The following is a 13,235-nucleotide window of genomic DNA, read 5'->3' on the forward strand; positions in this document are numbered from 1 at the left end:
TTAGATTTTTTTAAAAAAAAAAAAATACTTAAGAGGCCATAAAGCCTATTAAGACACCGACAAATTAAAAGACATTGAAAAGCAAATCAAAATAAAAATAAAAACTTATGACAACAAAGAAAATGAAAAGACTTTAAGGGTAGTTTTGTAATTATTTAATATAATGCAAGTGTTAAAATGCTATTTATTACTAATACCTAGAATTTCTTGGTATTAGTAATACACAACTTAATACACAATAGAGTGTATAACTAATGTTTGCGTTTGTTATACATGACATGAAAACGTGTATCAAATAAGGTACTACTAATACACACACCTAGTGCATGCATTATATTTCCTAATACACTTTACCAAATGACCGCAATTTAATTTCATATAATGGACAAATATAGTTAGACATTTCAAAATAACATAGTGGACAACTATTGTTGGATGAAGAGCAGTTCATAATATTTATTGGATCTATGTTTTTTGGTCAAGTTCTAGTCCTTTATTTTATTAAAATACACTATATTTACAATTATTTATCTGGCAAATAAAGTAATTTATTAATATTTTTTAATTACTAACACAATATGCACGTAAAACACCTATTTTATAATTATAATTAGAAAAAAAACAAGAACACATACTCGCATAGAATTTGAATAATCTTTAACACTAGAGCACAGGCAAGATCATAATCAATTCACATAAAGAAATCAGTGACATTATATATCTGTAAATGTATTTAAATATTTAATATTTATTTATTTAACCTTTATTATACTTTATATATTATAGATTGACTGATTGAATAAAAAGGCGTAGAATCAGAGTTTGATCAATTTTTTGAAGATGGTTAATTATTATACTAGCGGAAAAGAAGATGGTTATTCTAGAGGAATAATTGTACGAAGATCATACTGTTATTAAAATGATTATTACTATTATAAGTAAAAAGAATTAGTAACAGAGTGATAAAATATATTGTTAAAAAAACTAACTTATTTACTCTGATACTATTACAGAGTATTGTTTCAATCCAAGAAATAATACTACTTGTTCCGTCCACCTTACTTATTCTTACTTATTTGGTGTTTGACTTGACGCATTCCTTAATAAATACTAATAATAATTATATATTAATTATTAAAATATTGAAAAATGAATAATAATAAGAATAAAATAGATATAAAATAATAAAGTTGGACTTGTAACTATTTTAAATAAACAAAAATGGACGGAGAGGTTAAAAACATTTTTTTAAATTTGGGTTAATACATAATTTAATAAAGGATTAAGGAAAATGGGTGGAGGTTCCAACAGCAATTAGTCAACAATATTAGCATTATTATTCATATAGCCAAAATTTAGCCGGTGATCCCCACGTGTCAATCATCCTTTAGAAAAATGAAGACGAAACGCCACGATATGGACACACATGTTTCCGTCCAACAAACTCTAAGTCTTAAATAATCAAAACTTACGTGTCCTTCTAATTCTCATCCCACGTTTCTTCTCTACTATATATATATACACAAATAATCATTCCATTTACCCAATTATAATTAATAAAATGGTGCGGCCTAAAGTAAGCAAAGAGAAAAAAGTGAAAGGGGATCGTTACAAGGGTGTGCGTATGAGAAAATGGGGAAAATGGGTAGCTGAAGTACGGCAACCGAAAAGCCGTGACAGAATATGGTTAGGCTCTTACGATACTGCGGAAGAAGCGGCTAGAGCTTATGATGCAGCGGTGGTTTGTTTACGTGGACCGTCCGCGATGATTAATTTCCCGGACGATCCACCGGTTATTTCGTGTGATGGTGATCATAAGTTGTTGTCACCTTCGGAAATTCAAGTGGAGGCATCGAGACATGCACGTAGTACTAGAGTTAGTGAAGAAGAGTCTGCTGCAGCTGTTGATGATGCCGTAGACCACGGCAGATCAGCAGCTGTGGAGAGTGTGTTTTTTAGAGATGATTTGGAGTTTGAATGTTCTTCTTTAGATCATGGTGAAGTAGTGTTGCATGATGATTTGTTTGATAGTGCTAGAATGTGGTCCTTTTGATGAATTCAAACACCTTTTGTTCCAACTTACTACTAAATTAATGTTGCTTATTTCTACGTGGTTGTATTTGGACTAGATTAAAAATTATTCAAGTTTAGCTTGTATCCACTTAAAAGTCAATTTCCTTTTTTTTTGTTTTTATATATTATTATTAATCAAGTGTATGCGTTTGCATGTATGATGTATCGTGTTGAATTGTTAATAAACAGCAAATGTTAAAAAAAATTATATGGAAAACCATCTAAAATGTTCCTCAAATTGGTACAAAATTATCGTCGCTGACTTTCAAATATCTCTAACGTCAATTTTTTTACTTATAATGTTCCTTTCTAACGGCCTAGTTCCTAAATAATATTAATGAATTCATTAATTACATATCTGGGTTATTTGAAATGAAATTTTTTACAGGTGGATCGAATATTGGAGGAGTAAAATCAGGTAGTAAATGTTGTTTTGAAGTTGGTTATCAGGATTAAAATTTGGGCTCTTGAAAATAAGAGCAATAGGGCCAAAAGATTGTCATAGGGAATATTTGGAGGTCGAAAAGATTGACATTTGAATATTTGGAGGTTAAAAGATAGACGAATAATAGTTTTTTATTAATTCAAATAGTTTTTACTAATTTACGTTTTTTATTAATTCAAATAGTTAAAATGGGTATTTTGTTAATAGTTAAAGGGTATTTTATTTTAAATCCTTTTGTATTTATCTTATATTATATTATAAGTATCATTTTTTTAAAAAAAATAACATAAAATTCTAAGATTAATTATCATATAAAAGAAAGTCTTCATTTAATATGGGAATGAGGGAGTAACTTATATATACTTTTAGAAAAGGGTTATAGTTACTCCTCGTCATATTTGGAGAGTCAACTCTCATTTTTCTACCCCTATTATCTATGTGGCACTCATGTAAATCTATTTTTATTTCAATTAATACATTTAAACAATCATTTCAAATAATCAGAATAGTCACTTATTAAACCAGAGATTATCTGATCTTTAAAAGATCAAAGATAAACACACCCAGAATCCAGAATTATCCGCAAAGCAAAAAAGATCAGATCAAATTTAAACATAAAACATTTTTTTCTACATCTCAACTTTCTCTTAAAATTTCTTGTCAACGAGATCCTCAATCATGTTAGCAGCATCTTGAACTGGTGCTAAAACTGGCAAAAGAACTTTGCTTAATAACGCTACTTGTTAGAAAAGTAGAAGCGGGGAGAAGAAAGAATTATTTTGAAAGGAAATTTTAATTGAATTAAAAATAAATATACGTGAGTGCCACATAGATAATAGGATGGGAAGATGAGAGTTAACTCTCCAAGGGCAAATCTGAACTCATAGTTGGATGGTAAGGACAAATATATCAAAAAAGTATGATGAGAGATAAATATAACTCTTTTCTAAGAGTACAATGACAAATATGACCCTTTTCCGATAAAAAAATAGATATATTAAAATTGGTAAACAATGAAATTGTGGGAATTTAAAGCGAAAACACTTGTTTTAAATATTATTAAAGGGCAGTGTTATATTTCTTACACCTTTTTAAAACACTGAAGTGACTTTTGTGCAAAACAAAACGCACGGCCAAAATAAGGCACGTTTACGCTGTAATGGATTGCATTGATATGAATTGAGCTACAGTTCATAGCCAAAATTTAAACAAATTATGTTTCCGTCTAAATTTGCTGCCATAGTGGACACTTTAGTCAACCGGAAGAAAAACTTACATTCCCACACAAACTATTTCTTTTGTGAGCTCAAAACGCCCACATCAACTGGCCAATGACATATTAGGGGCACATCTGAAAAACACACTTGTATTCCAGTCTTCTCAAGTCAAATGTAAAAAATTTGGCGCCGTCCACCTTATTATGTCAATTTTGACTTCGATCAAGTTACAAAGCAGACAAATGTGACTCGGACTATTAGACTAAGGAACAACCTACTCCAACATTTTTACATTGAAATTTTACAATCGCCATAAATTGGATAAAATAAAATCCTCCAAATAAGTTTTGGAAAAGGGCTCAAATATTGAAAACATTGAGAACAAAAATTTCAAATCTAAACTTAATTACTATATTATACCAAGAGTTTGACACGACAGAAAATGAAACCTAAAACGAACTATTTAACAAAAACGTAACTAGATAGAAAACATAATATAGCAACATTATCAACAATGTGCAAGTCTAGCTTAACTAGCTAGCACACAGCCTCCACAATAAGTCTCTTGTCATTATTACCACAATTGGTCGTTCCAAACACACTCTCAGATGCTTGAACTAAGCATTTCTCCTTTCCAACACATTCTTTTTCAACAACAGAAACAACATCTTGCTCACTTGAACAACTTCCTTTGCCAAACGATCCACAACTTCCTTCCGTTTCACCAAAATTGGCGAAACGAATAGCACTTATAGGACGACCATTGCATGACAATTCCATTGTTTTGTTCTCATAAGCACTTCCACATGCCATTCCAACTTCAATTGTTTGGAAGTTTACAAGTGATGGATTCCCACCAAATTCTTCAAACAACACCAATGTATTCTCATCGCTAGACAAGAACGATCGTGGAACATGGTACCTACAATACCAAAGTCTCAAATAAATTAATTATATTGTCAGTATATATGATGAATAGGATCTATAATAAGTATACGAACCATCTTTGAGTAGGCTCGCCACATTTGGAAGTACATTTGTCTGCAGAATATGGACCACGATAATCACACGGATCGAGAGAGCAACTTCCCTCAGCCAAATAACTAGGCCAATAACGACCTATACTTTGTCCATTAACCCATGCTGTTCCTTTGCCCAAACCTTGCATGTCCACAACAACTGGAGCATTTCCTAGTGGAGCTTTGAACGTAGTCTACGTCGAGCACGATTAAAAAATACAATCAACACTACTAGAAAATAAGAAATTAGCGACTGACAAAAAAAAAAGAGATTTATATATAGTGTTACCTTGTACCATGTCATCATTCGATTGATTGGAACATCATGTGAGTCCCATTTCCGTGTATTGTAGTTTGGATTTTCATCAAATAACTTATTATTAATACCTTTCAAACCTACCGTATATGACCATTTGTGAGAAGACAAATCCTTAATGATACTCTCATCACCAATTTTACCAATTATTTCAACTGGACCAAGGATTCCACTTTGAATTGTATCAAAATGAGGTCCATAGTTCTGTTAATTTACAAATTCAATAAAAGGAAAAAGATATTTACATTAATTAAAACATTTAATTTGGTTACAACATAATATAAACTAACCATTAAAAAAAAAGTACCTTCAAACCAACAGTAGCACTAAGCAATGATATATAATTCTTGCCAGGATTCAATTTAACCTTCTCCTCAAATATATAATTGAAGATTCCATATGTTGCCCAATCGGAACCTACATAATTGAAGACTTGTTATTGCATGCTAAACGTTTTTCAGTTGACTGTTATGTTAAAAGGGAAAAATAACAACTAAAGCGATTCTTAATTTCTTACCTAGATATTGTCCATTGACATAAGCATGAAGGACATGGCCACTAGCATTGACTCTTAGTTTCATATCATCACTCCAGATTGGATCAGTCTTGTTGATATAAACACTATAAATTTTCATTCAATACACATATCATGTTAACTATATATATAGAAAAATGTAATCGAATTTTTCGAGTTTATAATATTTAGATAATAACGTAACTTACGTTGTCATGTACCACAAGTAGTCACTAGTATCATTAACAACTTTTTGATCAAGCAATTCATGGACAGAAGATTGACCTCTTCCAAGAATTATAGCATCATCGATCATTTCGGGTCTCCATGACCATTGGAGAGAAATTGGTTCGTTTTCAGCATCGTTCAATTTCTTCACCATAATCGAAGTTTGAGTATTCACCTACGTATATACAAACGAAATTAAAAAAATTAACGATGAAAAATAAAAATAATTTTTCGATTTAATTTTATTTATTTTTTTTGGTTACCTTGGCTGTGTTGTAAACTTCAGTGATGCAATCTGGAAGAATGGTAACAGACCAAGCTGGAACATTGTAATTGACATTTTTATATGATATGGTTGCATCTGTGGTCTCATTTGCATTACTAAAGAAGCAACTTGATTCCCCATCCAATGAATACATAGTGACCTAACATGCGTTTACAAAAAAAGTTGTATAAAAATAAAAATACTAATAATCTAGAAATAGGAGAATTCATAGAATCATTTTTTTTCCAAAAAAAAAAAAAAACATACCTCAACAGAATTTCCAAGATTAGTGTTGTTGACACTGCCACTGGTAAGAATTTTCTCCATGGAGTGCAACACATCATGAAGTTCCTTCAAATGACCATATTTTGGCTGGGCCAGGTTTCCTTGAAGATAAAAACCAATGCATTCACAACAACAACCAAACAAAATACCCATGAAACTCCACAAGTAAGGTCTAGAGAGGTAGAATACATTTATGTTATCATAATATATAAATATATTTATTTTGATTTCAATTAATAGCAAAACTATTACAAGTAATCATGAAAGATTAACAACTTCATATAACATATCACCACTAGTAGAAACAAAGGTTTTTCACGCGGTGAATCAGTGAAAATTTAATTTGTATTACAAAATATAACTTTTCTACTCATTTTCGCTCGAATTAGCTCACTTGGAAAATTATTCTCGCTGAAATAGTGGAAAATCAATTTTTAAAATTTTTCATATGAAAACATTACTATTTTTTCTTTTATTCAATCAAAATATCGATAGAAGTAAGCATTGAACATTTTTCTGTTGAAAATACTTATTTTTCTAGTAGTGAACAATGCATAAAAAATTAGTAAAACATTGAAAATTCAAACAACGAAACTTACCAAATTCATCAAGTGGTGCATTATAATCATATGTGGTTGTAATATATGGACCACCAGATGTTCTACCAAAATTTGTTCCACCATGGTACTAAAACAGACGAATTTAATTTGTTACGTTTGCTATTATAACAAATTATTAATCAATTAATGCAAAACATAGCATAAACCAAATAATATAATTATAATATGAAATAAAAGAATATTAAGAACAAGACTTTACCATATAATAGTTTTGGAATGTTCCACCAGTTTGGTAAAATCGTGCAACAGAATAAGCAAGGTCTTCTGTTGTTCTTAAAGGATCTTTGCCACCCCAATTCTTGAACCTTTTAAAATTAATTAAATAAAAGTAACACAATTCAACATTCAATGTTAATTAATACAATAAAAATTATTGAACAACTAAATAAATATAATCATATTTACACATTCCATTAAAAAACTTACCATCCAGTCCAATTTTCAGTCCACATCTTTGGGCTATTTGGATTGTTGGGTGTAAACTCATCACAGTAATAACCATTGCATGTGTTTATCTGGAAACAAAGTATATATGATTTTATTAATTACATCTAATAGAAAACCTTTTTGCTAAAAAAATAATGGCTAATTTGCAGAATTACTACTAGTTTAGGAGTTTAATTACTTAGATTCACGCGTTAGTTTGAAATAATATTATAAATCTTATCATATTTTGGACTTCAAATATATGTATGTAGTGCGACCAGATATATATATCTGGATTACATGGGATCAAAATTAGGTGTAATTTGTTCTAGATACATTTTAACTCTCTCGATCCTCTCTCCCTCTCCATGTATCTAGTCCCAAATACATGTATCTAGTGTGATTCTATCTCATTCACCTCTCTTGTATCGCTAGTAGCAAAAATGCATGTATATAGGTGTATATGACTTGCAATCTAATATGAAATTATTAATTAGTGAGACAATATGTAATCATTTCAAACTATAGGGAGAATTAGTAAATATGGTAGGAGTGTTTGTCTAAATAGGTGGCTTTTAAAAAAAATAATTGGTCTATACACTATTAGAAATAAAGGTTTTTCCCCTCCCAACTTAGTGAGATTTAGTGAGAAATTTGTGTTATAGAACATGATAATTTTCTACTCATTTTTCACCGAACCAGCTCACTAAAAAAAGGCATGATGGGAAATTCAATTCAAAATATCTGCGGAAATAACAACTGAACAATTTTCAATGAGAAATTCATTGGAAAAAATATTGCTTTTAAATAGTGTATATTAACAATGATGAAATAGAGAGAATTAAATTACCATGGGTTGTGGTGCATCAGATTGTTGGCACATAATCCATGGAACACCAACATTAAGTGATTGTGCCATATTAGAACACCATTGAATATAAGCTTTGCCAGCATCACCATAAGCTTCTTGTACATTTCCAAATTCATTCTCAATTTGTGCTAGAATTATTGGACCACCTTGAGATGCAAATAACTTCTCTTGTTTCACCATGTCAACTATTAACCTTGTAAAATTTTCCATCTCATTCTGAAATAATAATAACACCACGTGAACATAACATCATTACGATACGTAATAATTCGGTTTAATTAATTACTATACCATATAAACTCCATTAGCTGTGCGAAGCTCAATTCCAGGCATATTATGCAACCATACTGGAAATCCTCTGAACAAAATAAAAATATTTTTTCACAATTTAGTACTATTTTGAAAGAACAAATTAAAAACAAAGTCATGTTACTAGTCACGTAGGTACCCATAGTTCCATTCAGCACAAACATAAGGTCCAATACGAAGAACAGCATAAAGTCCTTCATCTTGAATTGTTTTGAGGAACCTTATCAGATCTAAATTCCCCGAAAAATCGTATTCGCGACGAGATGGTTCATGTGCATTCCAAAATACATATGTTTCAATTGCATCCAATCCACCCTCTTTTGATTTCTTTATCAAATCAGGCCACATCTACGCAAACAAATTCAAAATAAAAAACAAACAAAGGTTTATATATATATATATATATACATTTTCTCGAAAAATTATATTATATATACCTCAGGAGTACTCCTAGGGTAATGAATGGATCCAGATAAAAGAATTCTTCGTTCTCCATTGATGGTAATTGCTCTTCCGTCATGAGAAACTTGATAAGCATGAATAGAACTAACAAGGTATAACAAAAAAACGAAAAATAAACAAATCTTCATAATGGAAATGGCTGTGAAATTAAACCAAGCTTTTAAAATTCAAATAGTTTATAAGTGGTTAGGCATATATATAATGGGATTGTAATATACCATAAGTCTTTATCCTAAAAAGAAATTTAAACGGCACTTTTAGTAAATTTATTTTTGAACCAGATTTGGATAAGATCACATTCAAATGACACAGAAATATAGAAGACTTCTAATTAATTACGTTACCTATCACACTACAACAGATATATTAGTGGCAATTCCTCTTTATTGCAGTAAAAAAAAGTTTAGTGATAATTGAATTAATGCAATTATATTCCGGATCACTAAAATCAAATTGTATTATTACTGCTAATAATTACTGCAGAAAAAAAGTTATCCTATATTAAATATGTTTAACACTCTGTTTGGATCATTGTTACCCATTGTATTGTATTGTATCGTTATCATACTTATAAAATGACTCTTAGGAATTAAGCAAATAATATATTTTCTAACTTAAATAGTATAAATATTTAAAAAATAACAAAACTAATACATATATATACATATAAAAAAGTTAACCAAAATAACAATAACGCAATATATACGACAACATTTTAAATAATATTTTATAAAAACCACTTACTTCTACTGTTAGGATTCTATCTCCTCGTATATAGTTGATACAATAATATGAAGAATATATTACTTTCATGTATTTCACATTAATATATTTAACCATTCTTCCCCATTGGGCAAAACATGCACCTAATTTCTAAAATGATTTCTCTTTTTAAACTTCTAAGTAAAATTAGTAGTATAATTGTTTTGTTGCTTAAAATATAAATTATTTACTTCAATACTAACACTACGTTAGGAAATAAATACAGGGTATATAGTTTATTCAATTGCATTTACCAAGCATATATTTTATTATAATATTCATGATCATTAGCATTTAAAAAAAAAAGTAGAAATAAGTAATTAATGTTAAGGATCAAATAATTAATGTTTGATTCTTTAACATTAATTACTTATTTCTTTAAGACTTTTTTCAAATGCTAATGATCATGAACTTTATAATAAAATATGTTCTTCATTTAATTAATTTTAAAAAAATATGCAAAGTGAAGTAAAAGTGAAGAGAGACAGATATTTTAACTTTGGTACTATTTTTTCAACAACATAAAACTGAATACGTCTCTAACCAGCATTAATAACTTCCCGTTAGTTTTTCGGCTGATTTTAAGGGACTAGTAGTTCACTTTTAATGGTACATTATTTTAATTTTTTTTTTTTATTTATAATTTTTAATATATCAAACAAATTATCTTATTTTATACTTTATCTTTGGCATTAATTAGCTATTCTCATATCATTTTTCACGATATAATGCTAAATATTAATTTTTTATTTTTTTTAAAAAAATTAAACTTCTCGCATCTGCCACTTCAGATCGGCGGCAACTTTCCGGTGGGACTCATCCTCCATATCTGACCTCTCCACTTCTTGAAATCTTGAAGGGCGGTGAGGAGATCAGATGCTCATCTCGTCGTTCTCTGGAGGGACTCCTGATACCATTCCTAAAAGCGAAGGAGAAGTAGACAGGAGAAAGAAAAGAGAGAATTTGATAAATTTTTTATATCCCCTCTGAATGAGATTACATCGTTTTAATAGTACTCCTTACAGACAACGGATAGTACTACAGCTGTCCTATTCCTAACAGAAAGAGGGACTACAATGCAAATAACCACAAACTATTCTTAAGGGGCTAAACTGTAAGACGGGAATAAAATACGTAAATACTTAGAGGACCTAAAGTAAAATAAGAAAACTTCTAATTTAAGAGTCACAACAGCTTTTGTGACAATCCATTCCCTTTAATTTAGAACTTGTCCTCAAGGTCAACAAAGTTGGGAAACTGTGATCTTATGAATTGATAATCTTCCCAGGTGGCTTCTTCTAGCAGCAAATTAGCCCATTGCACTAAAATCTGTACAGCCGCCTTGTTTCCTTTCTTGATCATTCTCCTGTCCAGCATAGCTACAGGCTCCACTAAGGGCTGGCTTTCCGGTGAACAAATAGGAGGATCTATGGAAAGAATTTTCTGACCTCCAACCTTTCTCTTGAGTTGCGAAATGTGAAAAATAGGGTGGATCTTGGCAGTTGTCGGCAGCTTGAGTCTATAAGCAATAGGTCCAAGTTTTTGAACGATCTGATATGGTCCAAAGAACTTAGAAGCCAATTTGAGATTCTTCCTGACAGCCAATGATGTCTGCTTATAAGGTTGAAGTTTCAAAAATACCCAATCTTCTTCTTCAAATTCCCTCTTTGGTCTTCTCTTGTCAGCATTTCTTTTCATTCTGTTCTGTGCCATAGTCAGGTTCTCTTTCAACACCTTGGTCATAATCTGCCTTTCTTTGAGCACTTGATCAATAGCATCTACTTTGGACTGCGCTATTAATTCAAATGAAAGCTGAGGGGGTTCATAACCATAAACCACTTTGAAAGGGGTCATTTTTAGTGAAGAGTGATAGTTACTGTTGTACCAGTACTTCGCCATTTAAAGCCACTTATTCCATTCCTTTGGCTTATGTCCACTCATGCACCTCAAATAATTTTCTAAACATCTGTTTAGCCTTTCTGTTTGACCATCAGTTTGCGGATGGTAAGCAGAACTGAAGAGTAATTACACCTGCAGGTTCTTAAATAACTCTTTCCAGAAGTTACTTAAAAAGACCTTATCTCTATCAGAAACTATGCTCTTAGGTAAGCCGTATAGTTTGTAAATAGTATCCAAAAACACTCTAGCCACCTAAGAGGCAGTAAATGGGTGAGATAAAGATATGAAATGAGCATATTTGCTGTACCTGTCGACTATCACTAATATGACATATTGACCCTCAGATTTTGGCAAACCTTCAATAAAGTCCATTGATATATGCTCCCACATTTTTTCTGGCACAGGCAGAGGTTGCAGTAGACCTGGGTAGGCAACCTGTTCATCTTTGCATCTTTGGCAAACCTCACATTCTTGAACAATTACCTTGACTTGTTCCAGCATAGTAGGCCAATAAAACACGGCTTTAAGTCTTTGGTATGTTTCCCAAATTCCAGAGTGACCTCCTAATCCTGAATTATGGATTGTGGATATTAATTTTGTCTAAACTGACCATTGTTTCTGTAACGATCCTAAAAATGAACTAGTGAAACTAGAGCCTCACATGTGAGTTTGGAGTTGAGAACTTGATGAAATGATGAGAAATGACCGTGACGTCTGGAAACTAGTCATTTGAACTGGTGAGTTGTAAGGTCAACTTTAAATGGTCATATCTTTTAGCTCAAAATGAATTAGGTGGACCTTTACCTATCCAATTAAAGGTCTTTGAGTCCTCTTTTCAACGCCACTGAGTTTGCCCAATTACGACCTTGGAGTAAAAAGTTATGCCCGAAATATTGAAGCACTGTCAGGCTGAAGAAAAGGGCGAACTAAGACGGGAAGAGGCAGAATTTTTAAGTTAAGACTTTATGGGTCCTTAGTCCTTTTCCAAAATTGACCCTATGCTATTTTATTCTTTTCCTAGCAACTATAAGACCTTTTTATGACTTAATTCCTTTCATTTAAGTCACTCCTCTTAGAATTAAAAAGAAACTCATCTTCTTTCATATATTTCTTTCAAGTTCAAGGAAGAAGAAGGGTGAAGAACTAGGGTTTCAATTGGAGGCTTCTTTCATCGATTTTCGTGGGCTTTCTCAATATTAAGGTATGGGGACTCTTTATCTTTGATCCCTTTTCAATCAAAGAGCTAATTCAAAGTATTTTCAAAGTTCTTCAAAAATCCTAAAGTCCTAATTTCGATTCTAGCATGGGTTCTTGCATAAAAAGGGTTTTAAATGATGATTTACATTGTTATTAATGATTATTAATGGTGTTTAGAAAGATATCCCCATGAACTCATGTTTTCTCAAATTCTCTAAATTTCACCATAAAGTGGGTGTATTGATTTTGAGTAGATGATTATAAAAATTGTATTTAGTATGGTATGGGCTATTCATATATGGTATTATATATGTGAATTGTTAAGAA

General features: G+C 31.1%; 3 protein-coding genes across 3 annotated transcripts in view; 2 read left to right on the forward strand and 1 right to left on the reverse strand.

Moving 5' to 3' along the window:
• The window catches only part of LOC125876796 (oligouridylate-binding protein 1-like), a 377,725-nt gene that overhangs the window by 260,199 nt on the left and 104,291 nt on the right, over positions 1-13,235 (forward strand). The gene's annotated exons all lie outside the window — the stretch shown is intronic.
• LOC125876818 (ethylene-responsive transcription factor ERF018-like) lies at positions 1,562-2,056 on the forward strand. Its single transcript, XM_049558079.1, has one exon. The coding sequence runs from the start codon at positions 1,562-1,564 to the stop codon at positions 2,051-2,053; it is 492 nt and encodes a 163-aa protein (XP_049414036.1). The 3' UTR covers positions 2,054-2,056.
• On the reverse strand, positions 4,273-11,711 carry LOC125877310 (beta-galactosidase 15). Its single transcript, XM_049558642.1, has 17 exons — positions 11,041-11,711; positions 10,647-10,731; positions 9,026-9,172; positions 8,728-8,936; positions 8,571-8,637; positions 8,259-8,495; positions 7,409-7,497; positions 7,182-7,287; positions 6,962-7,049; positions 6,345-6,463; positions 6,076-6,237; positions 5,794-5,987; positions 5,588-5,691; positions 5,378-5,487; positions 5,044-5,274; positions 4,737-4,948; positions 4,273-4,657 (listed from the first exon to the last, which is right to left on the reverse strand). The coding sequence occupies exons 1-17, from the start codon at positions 11,709-11,711 to the stop codon at positions 4,273-4,275; spliced, it is 3,216 nt and encodes a 1,071-aa protein (XP_049414599.1).

Source organism: Solanum stenotomum, chromosome 9 (genome assembly GCF_019186545.1).
Source record: "Solanum stenotomum isolate F172 chromosome 9, ASM1918654v1, whole genome shotgun sequence".
Lineage (NCBI taxonomy): Eukaryota > Viridiplantae > Streptophyta > Magnoliopsida > Solanales > Solanaceae > Solanum > Solanum stenotomum.